Here is a 19,118-nt window from a genome sequence, read left to right on the forward strand (position 1 = left end):
CAAAAACACTGTCTCAAACTACAGGCCAATCTCACTTCTCCCAATTCTATCCAAAGTCATGGAAAAATGTGTCCACTCCCAATTAAGCGATTTCTATACCAAGACAAATTTCCCTAGCCAATTCCAGTCTGGGTTTCGTCCCAAACACTCCACCGTAACTACCCTGCTAAAAGTTTGCAATGAAATCCAGTGTGGAATGGAACGGGGTCAACTCACTGGTACAGTATTCCTAGATTTTGCAAAGGCTTTTGACACAGTTGATCATGTTATCCTGCTTAACAAACTCCAGAGCTCTGGAATAGGGAAACATGCTTTAAACTGGTTTCAGTCCTACCTATCAGGAAGATCCCAACATGTGTCCATCTCAGGCTCTAACTCCAACCCCCTGGATATCACCTGTGGTGTCCCCGAAGGCTCTGTTCTGGGGCCCCTACTCTTCTCAGTGTTCATTAATGATCTTCCCACAGCTTGTAAGGAAGCCTCAATACATGATGTATGCAGATGACACAATCCTATATGCACACAGCCATAGCCTCTCTGACCTTCAACACATACTTCAGTCTGACTTTTTGAGACTCGAAAACTGGATTTCCCAAAACAAACTGTTTTTAAACACTGACAAGACTGTAACAATGGTATTTGGGACCAAGACCAAATTTGTAAAGCTTCCAGTGACTGAGCTCCTGATTAGAACCAACGCTAACACCACCCTAACACCTGTCACTAGTTTTAAATACCTGGGCTTATGGTTTGACTCCCACTGAACATTCGGGATGCACATTGATACCCTGACAACCAAGACCTATGCCAAACTAGGGGTACTTTACAGGAACAAATCCTCCCTAAGTCTCCTGGTCAGAAAGCGTATTGCACAGCAGATGCTAATGCCAATTATTGACTATGGTGACATAGTATATGGCTCGGCTCCTCAATCCCACCTTAGCAAACTTGACACCCTCTACAATTCAATTTGTCGTTTTGTTCTCCAATGCAACTACAACACACATCACTGCGAAATGCTCAAAGAACTAGATTGGTCAACACTAGAGTCTAGGCGCAAAGTTCACCTTTCCTGTCTCACCCTCAAATACTCCTGGGCAAGCTACCCAGCTACCTGAACAAGCTCCTCACCCCTACCACATGCAGCACCTATAACCTGAGATCAGACTCCAAAAGACTGTTCATGGTCCCAAGGCTCAACAAAGTATTCGGACGTTCCTCCTTCACCTTCCGTGCACCCCAAAACTGGAACAACCTACCAGAGACTCTCATATCCACCACCAGCTTAAGTTCTTTAAAATCTATGGCTGTCTCACACTTTAATCTGGTCTGTAACTGTTTCATACACTCATAATATATATTTTCTTTAACTGTGCACGCAATGTCTTGTATATAATGTATACCTTGTTCATTTATGTAACTGTACTTGTAACAATGTATTATTTGTTTTACTCTGTGCCCAAGACATACTTGAAAATGAGAGGTAACTCTCAATGTATTACTTCCTGGTAAAATATTTTATAAATAAATAATAAATAGGCCCCTATGTATTTTGTCACATTGGATGTAGCATTGGGTATACTTGTCTTTTATTATTTCCAAAATCTTACCTATTACACTTGAATCTCTTTAATGTCCGTATTACTGTTTATTTGATGTGATTTAAAAAAAAATTGTCAGATTTTTACATCAAATTCTATGTTTCCATCTGATAAATGTCAGTGTACAAACTTAGGATAACATTAATAATAAAGAAGTAGAATATGCTGATAGTTTCCATTGTTTTTATGACCGTCAGGATTTTGAGCGTCTATTTGCTTTTTCCTTTCTGGCTCCAAATTAGAATTTGGCACTAGTAGTAACAGATACAGTGGATTATTGTACAAACCAAATTTCCTCTCTTGGCTGCATTTGAAAGGAACACTGAGTAATTCATTAGATGTTAAATATTTGATTCATTTGGCCTACTTTGCAGGAGGATAGTTAATGTTGTATCTCAATCTGGTTTCTTTATTATCTAGCATGTGAGTGAAAGTATTAGCATGGTGTCAGGAATAAGAGAGAGAAAAAAACGTCCCCTACAGCAGCGTATTTTTAAAGGACATTTTTTTTTAAAACGTCTTTTATTAATAGTTACCTCTTTTGAAGGCACCCGTGAGCCTTTCCTCTTGTTCCACCAAGTCTCCACCATTGCTATGAAACAAGAGAGGACGATCCCAGCAGCCAAAATACAAAATACCCCAGCAAAGCTTTTGATGTCTAGGGCACTGGATTTCTGTTTAGTGTCCACTGATGTATACAGATCACAGTTTCCATTCCGTGGCCACCATTTATGCTTCAGTATATCCATGTCACCATTCTGCTGGAGTTCCAGGATCCTGCAAGACACATGACAAACATAAACAGGATATGACTCAATAGCTCATGAAATATGCAATTACATCCACACGTTGCTTTATGTAGTAAGCGCAATCAGGTGCATATACTGACCAGCTCTCCCTTTTTATGAGAGACTCTCTGATTTATAGCTAAAAGGTGCATAATTTGCATAAGTAATTAGCTTATTCAGCTGCGTCAATGGAAGAAAAGGGACTTCCCACATTTATATTTCAAATGTTCCTGAACAAAGCTTTCATTTGTTGACCAGTCTGCAAATTAATGTAACTGCAATTAAAGGAACCACAAACCATTCTAAGCCCTTCTAATACTGCAAAATGTAAAGAAACAAATCTGAGTTACTTCTAAATCTATTTAGCAATGATGTGAAAAGTTTTTATTTTTTATTAGCTACCGCCAACAACTTCTTGCACCTGTCAGGAGCAATAGGCAGGGCCAGCTGAGGTTATTGCAGGGTTCGGTAAAGGGGCTTTTGCGGGGCCTTTTACTTGTCCGCATATCTTCCTCCTCCAATGCAGCATTGTGCCGTCACGTGACGGTGCCATGTTATCATGGCAACGCGACGCCATGTGGCAGCACGTTGTCATGGCAATGCGACAGCATTTAATGTTGCGACGCCATGATAACGGATTTTGCAGGAAGAGATGGAGCCGGACAAGGTAGGAGATACTTACAGAGGCCCCGCGCTCTCCCTCGGCAATCAGCTTCATTGCTGCCAGGAAGAACGATGGGCTTGGTGCGATGGCACCGATGGAACTGCCATAAAGCCGGCCCTGCCATTAGGCAATAAACACTTTGTGCTGAATACATGAATTGTAAACATGTGCAATTTATTATGCAGTATTTACAAACTGTAGAAAAGTAGTACCATGTTTATTAAATCTGAGAATTTAATTATTATCTATCTGTAAAAAAAACAACCAGGCTTTTTAAACATTTCGAAAATGATTTTATAAAAAAACTCTAATTTATATAAAAATCTTTCATAATTTTTTTTTTATGTGGACACACATCTAAGGTATTTTTGCGAAGGCAGTAAAATGCAGGAAGCCAAGCCTGAACAAATATTTTTGTTTAAATGAAATTGGGAAGAAAACAAATCGCAAGCTTTGCATATACAGTAGACATCCAGAACCAGAATCCCTGCAGGTTAAATAAAATATGATGAGAACAGGTTTATGAAATGTGTGTAATCAACTCTATCAATTGCTTGTTTCACAGATTGTGCACATTTTCCACATGGTGGCAGCCTTTCTACACTGAACGCTTCACAAATCTGTTAAATTACCAGTATAAATCTGCAGCAATTATTGATCTACCAGGTGAAAATATTTGTTTTTCTCAGTACTATTTAATGTTTTATTTTAAATTCAAACTATTATCCATGTCGCAATACCCTTGATAATGTCAATGTGAAAATCCACTGTTCAGTACATTCCAGACCATGGCAAGTTAGGCTTGTTCTGGAAAATTGTTCACAAGTGAACGGTTACATTCCCATTGGGTTTTCATGCGATCTAAAAACAAGGCAGCATGCCAATTTCTCAATGACAGTATTCTGTTAACTCATTGCACAATTGTACAGTAAGTAGCATAGTAATTGTGCTTCACTCAGTACCCAAACAATTCTATTGTCCTAAAGCAAGTATATTTTCAGAATAGCTGAATCAAGAGACGAAATGTTTTGTAAAATCACATAATCCTTACAAAATCTTGGCTAATCACTGTAACTGAAAGGTATTTTTTTTTAAAAGGCCAGGACTACAGGCAGCTTTCACTGGCTCAGAACTAGAGTTCCTACTGCTACTGCTCTGCCAACCCCCCAGTAAAATACAGGTAAACTGTCTACTGATACATTTTTTGTGTGGGAATACAGGAAAACTCATATCATTGACTTCAATGTCTGCCTGCTCTGTGCAGAGCTATGTGTAGATTACCACCATCCAGAGACTAGATACTCTGCAACAGATTATAAACTGATCTACTGATCTACTGAAACACCACCCCAATACATTATTGAACAGTTTTTCATGCATTTTATGCAATTCAGTATTGGATAGTGGGGGATACAGAAAACATAAAGGGGAATGGAATTATTAAGATGGTAGGGGTAGGGAGGGGGGATGTACATGGTACATCACAAAATCAATTGGTATAGCATATATGCATATCAAGTATCTCAACTAGGTTTAATTATTCTCTAAAATTAATATAATTATATCCACACCAGAACATTATTATGCAGTTAATTTTATTACATTTCCTTTGGCATAGTCATTAAATAGTGGTGTTTTTTATACAGTACTTAAATAAATTAGAAAGGTCCCCTCGCTCAATAATGTATTGGGTTGGTGTTTGACTGGGATAGATACTAACACAGCAAAAGGAGAGAAAGGTCCCAGTTTGTAAGTACTCAGTTCCCCATAGTACCAAGTGTTGCAATAGCTTTAGGCCATGGCCCCGCTCCCTCAGTTAGCGCGCCCGCACTGCATGCAAGCAGCGCGCTGAGAGGCACAGACCGCTATCTGCGGTCTGTAGGGAGCGGTAGCGGCGGCCGTGGTTGAAGAATGGTGTGATATTACTAGACAAAAGAAAGCCAAACCTGAAACTTATAAAGAGATATAGTATGAGATCTCTTCACATATTTTGAAATATAAAGATATCTTGCACACTATTTTTAGATGTATCTAAAACCAGAGAGACGCCATATTGTCTCTTTATAACTATCTGGTACATATGAAGTTAAAAAGGAAAGCAAAAATATTCATGAAAATATAATCAAGCGGGCCTCTCAACTTTCCTTTATATTGTGCCAAAATGTATCAACATTAAGAGATACAATTCTGGGACGAAGTACAAGGATATCACAAGAATAAGGTTAATTAGAAAAACAGGATATTGCCAATTAGGCCAGGTATCAAGAAAGGTTAGGTAGGTTAAGAAATAATGAGGATGAGACACAGTAGGAATGTATGATACAATTTGATGAGGAACACCTGGAAAAGTAACAATTTTGGGAAAAACAAGTACTTATTTGGCTTTATCGGAAATCCGATAATAGGGTATAAAGATGTGGACTTGTGGGAGGAGACTTCAGAATTATTAGGGTTGTTAGAATCTTCAGAATTATCAGAATCATGTTAGGATTTACAACTGCCTATATTTGAATAATTCTCCATCCATAACCTGTGCTGAGGATGCCTGTATAATTTGTCGCTGTGATGCTGTGCTTTGAACTTGTCTCTGAATAAATCTGGAAGAGAATCCTGCTCCGTGTTCTTATTGACTAAGGTGCCACACCTTAGATACCAGAACTTCTACAAAGGATCTTCAATGGCGAGCCAGTGCCCGAGTCCGTGACTTAACTCTACTCACAAAGGGGGGAGAAGGGGTGAGCCCCAGGAGGGGTGAGTCCTTCTTCCTCTCACCCACGATCGTGTGAGTAGGGGTCCGGATAAAAGAACCTGAGGAAAAGAAAGAAAGAAGCATCGGACGGATATCACTGTCCAGTGGAATTTATTGGTGGCCACCAAGACCAAACGCGATCGCTGAGAGACACTCCAGGTCTGTGCAATCAAGGATTCGCAAGGAGTTGATCGCCTGCATTTTGAAGCCTGGTAGAGCTTGTGAGGATCCTAGTCGACAAGGATCTTCCAGCGCCAGGGCTCCTAGAGGCAGCATCACTAAAAGAGTGAGTAACGTTGGTTCACTTACTTTACATTATGGATTTTATCCAAGAACAGGCTAATCAGAGTAAATTACCCCTCACACCCCCAGAGAATGTGGGTTGTGCAGATTTGTGGTACTCTCTGTTGAAACAGGTTATGAATGCTTTTAAAGGTATTGATGCAAAGAAATTAAGCAAGAATAAGAACATAAAAAAATTCCAGCTATTGACTAAACTGGTTTTTATTTATGAACAGCAAATGACAGGTACAGCTGTAAAACAAAGCTATGTACAGGCTGTACAAACTGATCCAAATTGCACACGATGCCCTGACTTATGGCGTCAATTAAAATTCTTGCAGGATCAGATGACTATTAGAAGTAATTTACACACAAGAAAAATTGCTGGGTTAGAAACGAGAGAGGGGGAGGAAGCAGCCCAGGAAGAAGATAGGGAACAGCATAATGAGGATTTTGAAACTTTAAGGCAACAGCATAAGATTACGATGAAAGAATACGCTGAGTATAGAGAAGGGGCCAATCAACACATATATCAGTTACAAGATGAACTGAGGGAAATGCAAGCCCAGTTACAACACAAAGATGATTGCATTAAAAGGTTTGGGGAATCCACTAATGCAGGGTCTGAGTTTAAGGGGTTTGCAAGCAAAGATTTTCTTGCCTCTCCTTCAACTCCTAAGGGATTCCCTATGCCTAAAAAGACTTCTACACCCTCACCAGACATTGACACACTGACAGGAGGTCAGAACATTATGAAGGCAGCCAAATCTATAACACCTTATGACAATGCTAAGGGACCTTTTCAGAATATGGAATGTTTTTAGGGATGGAGACGCAGACTAAATTGGTCAGATCAGATAGCTTGCCAAGCACTGATTTTGTGGCTCCCATTGCATGTTGCTAACAAGGTAGAACAGGTGGGAAAACCCATAGAAGAAGGTACAGCAGGTTTGGGTACAAATACATACATGAATGCAGGTCAGAGATTGCGCACCATTGTAAAGGCTGTCACGGGAGTACCCCAACTGGGACATACTGCCCAGGAGTCCTTTAAAATTGGTCCACATGACGATCTACATGCATGTGCTATAAGCTGGAAAAATGCTTGGAAATTGGTTATGGGGAAAGAGTCTGTACAAATGACTGAGGAAGATAACAAGCAATGCATAATTGAGTTTTTGCAGAAAATAAGGGAATTTGACCCTGCCATAAAAGTGTTGGCTATGTCAGCCCCAAGTGTAGAAGCAGCTGCACAAGTTTTGATAAACAAAGGGTTGGTTTCAGAAGGGGGAACACAATTGAGACAACTTTTTGGGTATAATAATACAGGTCTTGATGCCCATGGTAATGACTACAACCCGACCTACCCTAATCTCACATACAATCCAAACGCCAGACGTGGTAGAGGAAGAGGTATGGGGAGGGGGCGGGGAGGACAGGGACAAAATGCTCCTTTTGTATGTTATTATTGTGGTAAGCCAGGACACATGAGAAGGGATTGTAGATCTTTGATGTATGATCAGGCACAAGAAGGGTACAAAGGGGGATCAGAGGGTAATGAGAATGGGCTTTACCCACAGCATAGGGGACCCCCACAGCCCACAGCACCACCCATGCCCCCTATGCAACAACAATATTCACCCCCCGCACCAGTACCACAATACAAAGACCAACATAACCCCATGCCAAACACAAGTCCCTATCACCAAGCACAGAAAATGCTAGAAGCAATAATAGGGACTGGGGAGCAGGGAATGGGAAATATGGAGAAGGGCAACCCCGTGAGTTCAGCATAGGGGTGTGCCCCCCCTGTCACTCTGTCATTTGTTGCAAATATATCCTTAGCAGGTGACGGGAGACCACATCTCCTAGGAGTGATAGAGGGGATAAAGGTTGAAATACTCATTGATAGTGGGGCATCCGTTTCTACAACAGGTTTGCCTTTGAGGGTCCCCGAGGCTGCTGAAGAAGCGGTCTTGGTGAGCTTCAATGGCAAAGCTACCCCGGCTGTTTTGTGCCCGGAGGTAGTGGTTTATTTAAAAGATTATGTTATCTGTGTTGCAATGTGGAAAACGGAGGCTATGCATGCTACTATCTTGGGTTCAGAAGTCATGCAGAGAGAAGTATGGCTTATTGATTATCCTAATACGTGTATCTGGAGGGTCCAGCCCTCTAGAACAAAAACACATGCTATTGAAAATAAATTTACACCTTTCAAGTCACGTTCCAAAGGAAATTATAGCACAACCCTGGCTTCCTGTAGCGCCCGAAGCAGTAGAACCCTTTCTGGATTTGTATCCCAAGTTGTGGGCAACTTCCAGAATGGATTGTGGTCGCATGGAAACGGAGGTTACTTTCTCGGGTCCCCATCCGCCAGCTGTGAAACAATACAAATTCCCAGAGGAAGCTGTAGAACCTGTACAAAGGATAATTAACCAGCTACTAGAACAGGGCGTAATAAGGCCATGTAATTCACGGTGTAATTCTCCGCTTTGGCCTGTAAGGAAACCAGATGGAAGCTGGAGACTTACTATTGATTTGAGAGCTGTCAACAAGGTCACACCTTCAGCCACACATTTGGTAGCTTCCACACCAGACATTACAGCACGAATAGACGGTAATTGCACGGTATTTAGTTGCCTAGACATTAATAATGTTTTTTTTCCCGTAAAATTAAGCCAAGATTCGCAATATCGTTTTGCATTCAGTTTCAGAGATACACAGTATACATTCACCGTTTTACCCCAAGGTTTTCACAGTTCGCCAACATATTTCCACCAGGCTCTGGCTAGAGTACTGGAACCTCTAGGCCTAGGGGATACCATTTTACAGTATGTTGATGACCTGTTGATACAGACTGTTACAAGGGAGGAACATGTAACCATTTTGCAGAGTCTTTTCTGCTCTAATGGAGGCAGGATTGAAATTAAACACCTTTAAGGCACAGCTGCTGCAGGGGTCGGTTAATTTCCTAGGGTTAAAAATCTCTAGTGGAGGAAAAGCACCCCATGAACACAGAGTAGAAGCCATACGTAAATTACCCCGCCCTGATTCAATGACAGGATTGAGGAAATTTCTGGGTCTTGTTAATTTCTCCCGGGAATTTATTGAGGGGTTTGCTGAAATTGCCCGACCACTGTATGATTTGCTTAAAGGGGAACCTTTGCCAGAGGGATAACGGTGGACCGATGAATGTCAGAAGTCTTGGTTATTGTTACGTGATGCTCTGTCCACAGCTTCAATTTTGGGAACTGTGAGGAAATCAGAAGAGTTTGCCATTCAAGTACATGCTTCTGACACTGCCATTAGTGCGGTCCTGTTACAACAAGATCCTCTGGGATCTGTTCGTATACTGGGATATTTCTCTCGGGTGCTGTCCCCGGTAGAGAAAGTCATGTTTGAGTGTGTAAAACAGTTAATGGCTGTACATTGGGCTGTTAATGCAACGGAGCATATTGTGGAATTTAACCAGATTTGCATTCAAACTCCACACACTCCATTGAAAATGCTTTTACAAAATCAAGTAAAGGGAGTGTCAAACCAGCAATACGCCCACTGGCTCACAAAGCTAGAAGACAAAATGATCAAGGTAGATCACAATGCCAAATACATTCTACCTCAGCTTATGCAGTACGAGGGTACATTACACGATTGTCACACTCAAGTCCAGCGGGGAAAAGCCTCTCCCTTTTCTAAGGAAAAGGATGAGACGGCTCCTGCTGTATTTGTAGATGGAGCTCGTTACTGGGAAGATGGGCAGTTTTGGACAGGGTTTGCGGTGAACGACCCTGAGGGAAAGAAAATGTTTCAATTCCAGCTGCCACCTTCATACTCCGCACAGCGTGCTGAGCTTGAAGCTGTTAAATGGGTTATTGAGAATGTGGAAGGAAAGATAAACATTTACAGTGATAGCTCATATGTAGTGCGAGCATTAACAGAACACTTACCTCTGTGGTGTAAACGAGGTTTAGTTGATGCATCAGGTAAAGGCTTACAACATGCAGCCATACTAGAAAAACTGTACCAGGAAGGCCTTGATGCACCTGACAGAGTAACAGTGTTAAAAGTAAAAGCTCACCAAGGAATCTCAGAGGATCCTATAATTATAGGAAACTTTGAAGCAGACATTGCAGCCAAGGATGTCGCCAGATATGGGGAAATTTTATATCCTATAGTGAGAATACAGGATATTAGCTCTGTGAGTAAGGGCCTACCCACAGTCTTGATTGAGTCAGTTGCATTTGAAGGAGAACAGGCAAAAGATCCCAACATCAAACATTTGAGAAACACAATGTCCACTGACACTTCATTATCTGATCAGGAAGGAATTTTGTGTAAACAAATTAAGACTGGTTGCTTACTACCCATTTTGCCTGCACATTTAGAGCCTTTATTAGTCAAGTACAATCATGACACAATGGGCCACATTGGCACAGATTTGTTAACTAAAGTAATGCAAGACAAGTTTTGGAGTGCCACACTAGTGCAGACATGTAAAAATGTCTGTGCTGAATGTCTTATCTGTGCCCAAACACATCTGAGACCCAAGGGTCAAAAGCCCCAGGTACAGAGAGTACCTATTACAGGTGGACCATGGGAAAACATCCAAATTGACTTTATAGGCCCACTTCCAAAAGCTAAGGGTGGGTATGCCTATGGGTTGGTGGTTGTAGATGTATTCACTAAATGGCCTGACGTTATTCCTGTGCGTAATTGCACTGCTCTAACAACAGCAAAGGCCCTGTGGACTCATATTTTCAGTCATTGGGGTTTTCCAAAGGTAATGGAATGTGATAACGGCCCACATTTTGTAGGAAACATCACAAAGGCCCTACTGTATGTGGTTTACTGGGAATACAACAGAGATTCCACATACCCTACCACCCACAATCTGCAGGAATAGTAGAGCGTATGAACCGTACACTCAAGACACGCATACGCAAATGCCTTTTAGACCAAGGTAAAGATTGGGCCCTACACATCCCCGCAGTATTATTAAGCATTAGGGCAACACCATCTCAGGCAACACAAGTGTCACCATTTGAACTCATGACAGGAAGAAAAATGCCAGTGTGGTTCCCTAATGAACCAACTTTATCTGGACCAATGATCGCAGCGGCTGCACGATCAGAATGGTTGAAAGATTTACAGACACAACTTCAAAGTTTGTCTCAATTTGCAGCTTGCAACATGGCAAAACCAGTTGCTACTACCGCCAATGGGGCTGACAAATTCATCAAACGGGGGATGGTTATGATAAAGACATTTCGTAAGCCAGGCCCCTGGGAGGCAAATTGGGAAGGCCCATACAAAATTCTTGATAAATTGGGCTCTACAGTGATACATGTGGAAAAAGTGTCTCAGAGACACAGCAAAGGTTGTAAACCTCATAAAGGTACCACTATGTGGGTACACATTGATCAATGCAAATTGTACAAAGGCAGGCTTCTGCCACTTCAGGTTACCACTGATAAGGAGTGATGCTGTACTTGTTGTTTTTCAGGATATGGATCCGGAGTGGATGTTCCGAAAGTTCTTTGGATACCCTCACCATATGGTACCAGATGACCCCAGACGATCTGATGTAGGTACCCCACAAGTACCACCGCAGCCATGGTACCAACGGTTCTTCGGGACCCCACCCCTTCCATTCCATGAAGTACAGAGACTAATTCCTGAAGCGGAACCAGAGATGACAACTGAACCGGAACCAACACCAGTGATGACAACACAACCAAGAAGTGGGAATGAAGAATTCCAATCGGGAACGAAAAAGACTATACCGATTGACATAACAGGTAAACCACTGCCACGAAACAAGTCATATAACACCCAATATGGTGCCACATCTCACACCATAACACAAACACTATGTTACACCATAATATGTATTCTTATGTGTGAACACATTGTAGGACTAGGTCTAGATGACAGAGAAAGATGTGAATATATTGACTTTGGTCTCTTTTGGTACACCATACGTTACTGTGATCCACCGTATTTAAACTCCACTGACGAATCTGCATGGACAATAACGATTACTGAAGGTGACAGAGTATGCATATAGACAACAGGAAACGGCAGTGGATGAGTGGTTATATGGGCTAATATGACGGGTAATATTGGAGTAATTGGGAAATGTAACATGACAAGCATAGCAAACACTCGTATTCAAATTTCAGTAGAATACACTATGCCTACACGCATCTCAGGAATGTGTCAGTTAATTCCAGAGGGAGAAACTTACATACCTTCCCGATACATGAAAAGGACCAGTCAGACAAGGAAGGAAGGGACACGTGTTATAAATGGGGAAGAACGTACATGGTGTGCTTTACAGAAAACTGTATGGCCTTTTAACATACAAGGAAGAGGTTATGATTCATTTTTAAGACCATGGGATATTTCTGTGGGAAGATTTATCCATGACCGATATCGTTGGTCCGGATGGATCTTACGAATTGAATTTAATTCACATGAATGGACCTATGTTACTAACGGTTCACTCAAGTGTCTTAAAGATGTACAGGTAAAACAGACTGACAATCCAATTCAGATACATGCAGACAGTCCAGGTGTCCTAGCAATGGAAGTAAGGTTTGGGTTTCACACCTGGCATGTCAACATGTCTGATTGGAATATTACTAACCATGATAAACAATGTGGTCCCTATGTTAGGACAGCTCAGTATAATTTTGGCCAATGGTTAGATTCTCACACCACAGGATACGCCCGAAAGAGAAGAGAATGGTATGATACGGTTCTGGGAGGAGTAGGAGCTGTATCAGGAGTTCTTAATGGTATTGACATTGAAACCCTATCTAGCAGATTAGCACATATGGCAAAATTAGGAAGCAAACATGCTGACCTATATGTATATGCTTCAGCAGTCCAACAGAGCATAATACATTCTCAAGCTAAAGTACAAACGGCTATATACAGGTCCATGACAGCGGGATATTTGAATATAACCACAATAATCTCCAAATTAGCCAATGATACTGGGAAAAGCATGATGTGTATCCAGTTACAACAAGAAATGTACACAAATGCTAAGTTAATGCTTCAGACATTACTGTCAGGACACTGGCCATGGGAAATAGCTACAGAACATCCACAAATAAGTACCTATGCCCGCCAACATATCAAATGGTGGAAGGTAGCATGGATGGGATGTAGAGCTAAGGATAAACAAAAGCGATATGAGAATTGTTACTTTGGAAGCTTGATGCCTGTGTACGGGACGGATTATACTTTGATAAGAATGGTTGATATGGGTATTATCCAGAGCGGACACTGGACCAAGTTAGAAAGACCAGAAGGTCTACAATACATCAAGATACTCACCAGATATGATGACGTAACTAACTACTACACAACTAACTACTACGAAGTAGATGTAGACAACTGTGAAAAGATAAATGGAGATTACCTGTGTGCTTTAGGAGTCACAACCTATAGAAATATGTCGTGGTGTTGGCAGAAAGACAAATGCACAGTTAGGGTTACTAACTCTCCCTTAACTCCTGTTTGGTATTTAGGGGCAGGAAAATTCTGTTGGAATTAGGAGATGTATGGACCACAAGAAATCCACACACATGATTGTTCAGTAATCAAGTGGGTTGAGAAAGGTTTGTGGTGTACTCTGAACACAACCATCCTGATGAAAGGACGTTATGGTATTATTAGAGTCCCAATAATACAAAATAGCACACACAATCTTGAATACTATAGACCAAAAGGTTGGGTGGAAAGCAAATAAGCGCTAACCCCCAACACCTCCCTCCAAAGGTGGTTCTGTTGGAGCCAACCCAGGTGGTCCTTACATGGAAGTTAGGCCCCACCAGGAAGTTTAGTCCAATTTCCGCAAACCTCGCCTGAGTCTGCTCCCTCCGTTGCTGCCACCGCTCCCACTCCACAGGTAGGGTCCAGGAAGAGAGGGAGGCCTATTTTTAAAAGGGGCCCACCGGTGCCTAATTCTGCCACTGCCCCTACTACCACCCATTTCAACAAACTTCATCCCCCTCCCCCTGTAGGGTAATATCCAATAGCCCTATTAACCAAAAAACAAATGTAAATATTTCTCTCTTTCTTTTTTTTATTTTACAGATATAGCATCATTTACTGGCACATTTGTCTCTTGGATAGAGAATGCGCCCCAGATCATTTTATTTGCGGCTCGCAGCGGACTCGCGAATTTGGGGGAAAATTCAGGTGTAGAGTTAGTTGCAATACTCCGCAGAAATGGGAGTAGGCACTAGTGTGTCTTCAAAATCTAAATGCAATGTAACCCGTCCCTTATTCCTGTTCATTACGTACAATATGATATATGTAATGGTATTCATATGTAACCAACCACTTATCCCCTTTAAAACTTCAGATCACTAAAAAGGATTTTACAATATGAAATATTTTTTATTAGATTACAGTAAATTACTTTATGAAAAACACAATAATACAAAATTCTTCTCTCTTCTTCCAAATGTTCAATATTCTTCAGACGGCATCTTCTTCGGACTCTTGGACATTTTCACCTGTAAAGAGAGAATGTTGTATATTAATAATCAAGAAGACATACAGTAGCGTAGTGCATGCATTACATTGTGTGCTACGTGTGTGCTTCTATGGAACCTTATTGAAACGCATATGCGTTTCATTTAATTTCTGCACATACTGTACGTGTTTCTATGGAACCTCGTTGAAACGCATATGCGTGTCATTGAACTATTCAGAGTATTTTCAAAAATAAAAATAGATGCATTAATTACATAACATTACCTGGCAGTATCGCTGAATGTGTTTCCTGCAAGAACACAATGTTGTCAAAGGTCTGCTAAACCTGCAAAACATGAATACAACAATTAAATAATGATTACTATGCAATTGGAATTTTTGCAATTTTGGAATACTACAATAATACAATCTTCTTCAACTGTACACTGACATCTTATTGCTGTCTCTTTTCATGTTCAAATGTTAAATAATGGTGAGATTGTTTTTCAGAGAAGATAATACTGTAGATGCATAAACTACAGAACAGTACCTGGCAGTAACGCTGGATTTTTGTACGAACACGGTGTTGTCATCAGTCCGCCAAACTTGCAACACAAGAATGAAATAAAGAATGAAACAGTAATACAATAAAGTACTTCATTAAAAACATTTTCTGTAAAACTGTATTTATTTAGTTCATAAAGTCGTCTTCTTTGCTTGGCACATTCCAGACGAAAGCTATCAAAATTGTATTGATGCTGTCTTTTATGGTCTTGAATTGTGCAATGGTTATTTTAAAATGCTCTTTAGTTTGTTTATAATGGCTCTCCTCAATTTGGCGGGAAACGCCCTCCTTTCCCTCGAAAAGTTTATTTGTTTTTGCCACATGGAATACTGCTCACAACTGACATGGGGCTTGAAAATAAGCACGACAAATCGTGTCCTGCGCGGTTTGTTGCATATCTTGACAGAATTTCAGTTGGTATTACGGAAAGCGGGTTGTCACCTACTGCATTCCCATGGATCATCTATAGTCTTTGCCTCTGTGATGCCGCAGGTGTTTTGGAAAGCAGGCACAGCTAACTGCTCTCGGCTTACGCTTTCCTGCAGGTCTCTCCCTCCATCAGGGGGGCTAGTAGTGAAAATGTCACCCTCTCTATTCTCTCCAAAATCAGGTCCAACTTTGCTTCCACTCTGTCTCTGTATGGCCATGTTGGGACAGGTGTTCCAAATCCACCCGGCAGTTTCAACATGCATCTGACTAAGCTGGATCTGTGTGATACGTGCTGGGATTGGGCTGTGCTGGATCCAGGGCGAGGTGAGAAGGGTCCAGAGCTGGGAGTGATGGTGATGGGGTTTCTGGGTGCAGTTAAAGGGACCACACCCCAAAAAAGTTGAGTGGACATGGTTTTGGCCATCTTCTTCTTTCTCCCCGACAGTCCCGGATTCTTCACCTTCAGAAACATGGGTGGTGCTCAGTTTTCTTTCCCACTTTAGACTTTGGGGGGGGAGGTTTCGGGTATATATATATATATATATATATATATATCTATATATATATATATTTATTTATATATATATAATCTCCACAGTATTAAAAATGTTTAAAATTATTATAGTTTTTAGACTTCAATCGACATCTTCTTCTGGCTGTTGATTTGATGGCTTTAATTAATCAACAAGAAAAAATAAATGTTTGAAGTCCAGTATGCGCATGCTTGGACTATGGAATGCATATGTGGGCATTTTAATGTGGGCGCATGAGCGGTCTATGGAACGCATATGCGTGTCATTCGGGAATGATAGTACTGTATGTAAACTTGTGTAAATTTATATTTACCTTGATTAGACACCTTTAAAATTGGTTGGCAGTGACCCATTATTGATGCAAGGGGTGAACTGTACGTAGATGTTCGAATCGATCATGTAGTTGGGATGTAGATTCATATTGTTTTCGGAGTTGGTTGGTTTATACTGGTAATAGTATTGGGGCAGGAACTCAGGCAGAGACAGGTACTCAGGTTGGGGCAGGTACTCGGGTGGAGGCAGGTAGTTGTGATGTAGGTTCATCTTATTTTCGGAGTTGCTGTGTCCATACTGGTAATAGTATGGGTGCAGGCACTTAGTTTGGAGCAGGTACTTGGGAGGAGGCAGATTGGAGGAACCCAATCTCAATCTCTGTGTCCCGACAAATCTCCTTCTCCTTTAATGTTGCAGCCATTATCAACATACCATTCCACGATGCGTGCTGTACACAGCACCCTGTCCTCTTGCCAGGACTCAGAGGTGTTCTAATAAAGCAATTATTTATGCTTAAGTTGTGCCTAACAGAATTCCACCACCCTTCTTGGTTTGGTGTTTCTTTGTAGAATTCATACTTGTCAACGATATACTCATAGATCTCAGATAGAGTTGCTCTCTTATCTGTCATAACTTGAATATCGCAATATATCATTTAGGCGTAACTGTAAGCCGGTCTTGTGTGGCAAGGAGTAAGCGCCATGTCCCATGTCATGCACAACACAGTACAAAAGTTACAGTAAGACGGATTCCGTAAATGCATAGTGTTTTTAATAAAGTGTGAAACTGAAACAGTAGATATGTACAGTACTGTACAAGGTCATTAGAAAAAAAGACATATAATTTTCTTCTCTTCAGGCACCGGCTTTACTGAAGTGTCGCATTCAGAGTATCATAGGCAATGATATTCATTGTGTCACCTACCAGACACCACTGAACTGCAACAAAACAAAGAATTATTCTCTCTGACCACAAATGAGGTGCGTGCAGGATCAGTGGTGCACGGTGAGGCCGCACATGAGTGTGAAAGTTTTGGGAGAAGTTTAACTTAAATCATGCTGTATCTGTATCTTCAATCATTAACCACAGAATGTGGCCTCTTGATTGACTCCCGGTCTTTTGCTTGGGTCCTAGTCTTTTATAATGGCTAGGGTCATCGTAGAAAACGTGTCATAGAGACACATATTCCCTTTTAAAAATTAGTTCCAGAAGTCCAAAGCTCTGAAGACAGCCTTCATCAGACATAGATAAGTGTGAAACATCTCAGCTCCCATTGTAAGGGCCTAGGTAGTCCCAGTGACAATCAATGAGTTTATGTTTACAATTTAGTTTTTATTAATTTTTATATATTGTATTATTTCCACTTTGGTTTCCCCAGGATGTAGTCACTACATCATGGGGACTGGTACTCTTTAGGCCCCATGACATAGTGCCCACGCCATGCCCAATGTTTTTGCAGCTTAAATCGTGTCCTGCGTTCCAAAAGAGTGCAAGATGTGATAAGCCCAGTGAGGAAATGGAGGACTCCTCCTTTTCCATTTCCTTCAAAATGGCCACCACAATAACATGATGACTATTAAAAGTGGTCACATGTAAAAGTGGTCACGTGACTGCACTGTGCAGGAGGGGGCATGGCACTCAGGCCCCATGACTCCCTGGCACTCAAATGATTCATGTTAATGTATTTTTTTTTCAATATGACTTTAATATTGTTGTATAGTGGCCAAAACTCCCATTAGTCACATTTTTACTCTACGTGGGAGGGGGAAGATTTCTTTGTTTGGAGTACTTGCACCAGCCTGGGTGGTTAGGAACCCTAGGGGGGTGGGGTGGTAGGAGGTAACCCCTTCTTTGCCTTAGTGGTTAGTAAGACATTGCACAGCACTTCAAAATAAAGCATTTTGTGGGAGTGGGACTATATTACCGTATTATTTGACTAATGTACTTTAATTACTCTAGGCCTCTGTATCTTGCAATTCAGCACAATGCTTCATCTTACTCTTGATTAATAAAGGATAGAACATGTATCAGAAGAAGTCAAGGTTAATGTTTCAGATCTACGTGATGTATAATCCTACTGTACATTTTATTCATTTATCATGAACTTGAACATTTTCCAATTTAACTCAGGTTTTCACAAAAGCCTGTCACATGTTAGTGATCATAGTCCAACAGTTAAAGCAAAGGACTCACCATACTGAAGGGTCAATGTTAATGTAAGCACATTTCCTGTTACTTTCCAAATTAAGGATTTTCTAAACAGTGTAGTTTGACAAAGTTGTATGAAATGCAGTACTAACACTTCAATGCCTTTATTTTGTTAACAGAACACACAGTTTCTAGTTTCGCCACTATTATCAGGGCAATGCAAAACAATGCAATATAACAAATCACATAAAGTACATATCATGATAGCACTTATAAGGCGATATATATATATATATATATATATATATATATATATATTTTTTTTTTAAAAGAAAAAAGGTAGCGCCAATACATTAACAAAGGTCTATGTGGTTAACAAAAATGATGCAGATTACCCTAAATAATAAAACATTAATAATATGATATTACATACTAGAATAAACAATTACATAAAAAATAAATAACATATCAAATTAAAGTCCAATGTCCAAACCCTAGGGTGAGTCCTGATAGGTAACAACAGGACAATGTACAGGATCCAGGGGTCCACGGCAGCTCTCACATGGAAAAACCAATTCCACAGCAGAGGAAAA

The 19,118-nt window shown here is 40.8% G+C and overlaps 2 protein-coding genes across 4 annotated transcripts in view; one reads left to right on the plus strand and one right to left on the minus strand.

The window, feature by feature from the left end:
- The window catches only part of GRID2 (glutamate ionotropic receptor delta type subunit 2), a 1,372,533-nt gene that overhangs the window by 18,859 nt on the left and 1,334,556 nt on the right, over window positions 1–19,118 (minus strand). Inside the window, exon 15 of the mRNA XM_075609971.1 lies at window positions 2,138–2,378. Within this exon, the coding sequence (XP_075466086.1) occupies window positions 2,138–2,378 (241 nt within the window). The remainder of the gene's footprint in view (window positions 1–2,137; window positions 2,379–19,118) is intronic.
- On the plus strand, window positions 5,491–15,246 carry LOC142499899 (protein NYNRIN-like). Of its 3 annotated transcripts, XM_075609959.1 has the most exons (3): window positions 5,491–11,882; window positions 13,626–13,715; window positions 14,194–15,246. In XM_075609959.1, the coding sequence occupies exon 1, from the start codon at window positions 9,479–9,481 to the stop codon at window positions 10,985–10,987; it is 1,509 nt and encodes a 502-aa protein (XP_075466074.1). In that variant the 5' UTR covers window positions 5,491–9,478; the 3' UTR covers window positions 10,988–11,882; window positions 13,626–13,715; window positions 14,194–15,246. The 3 variants fall into 3 exon arrangements, with proteins under 3 accessions (XP_075466074.1, XP_075466067.1, XP_075466078.1); XM_075609952.1 differs by having other exon boundaries at window positions 13,626–15,246; XM_075609963.1 differs by lacking the exon at window positions 13,626–13,715 and having other exon boundaries at window positions 15,088–15,246.

Source organism: Ascaphus truei, chromosome 1 (genome assembly GCF_040206685.1).
Source record: "Ascaphus truei isolate aAscTru1 chromosome 1, aAscTru1.hap1, whole genome shotgun sequence".
In the NCBI taxonomy this organism is placed as follows: domain Eukaryota; kingdom Metazoa; phylum Chordata; class Amphibia; order Anura; family Ascaphidae; genus Ascaphus; species Ascaphus truei.

Excerpts from the sequence above, each read along its gene's own strand:
- LOC142499899 (XM_075609952.1), top strand. The coding sequence starts at position 9,479 with ATGTTTGAGTGTGTAAAACAGTTAATGGCTGTACATTGGGCTGTTAAT.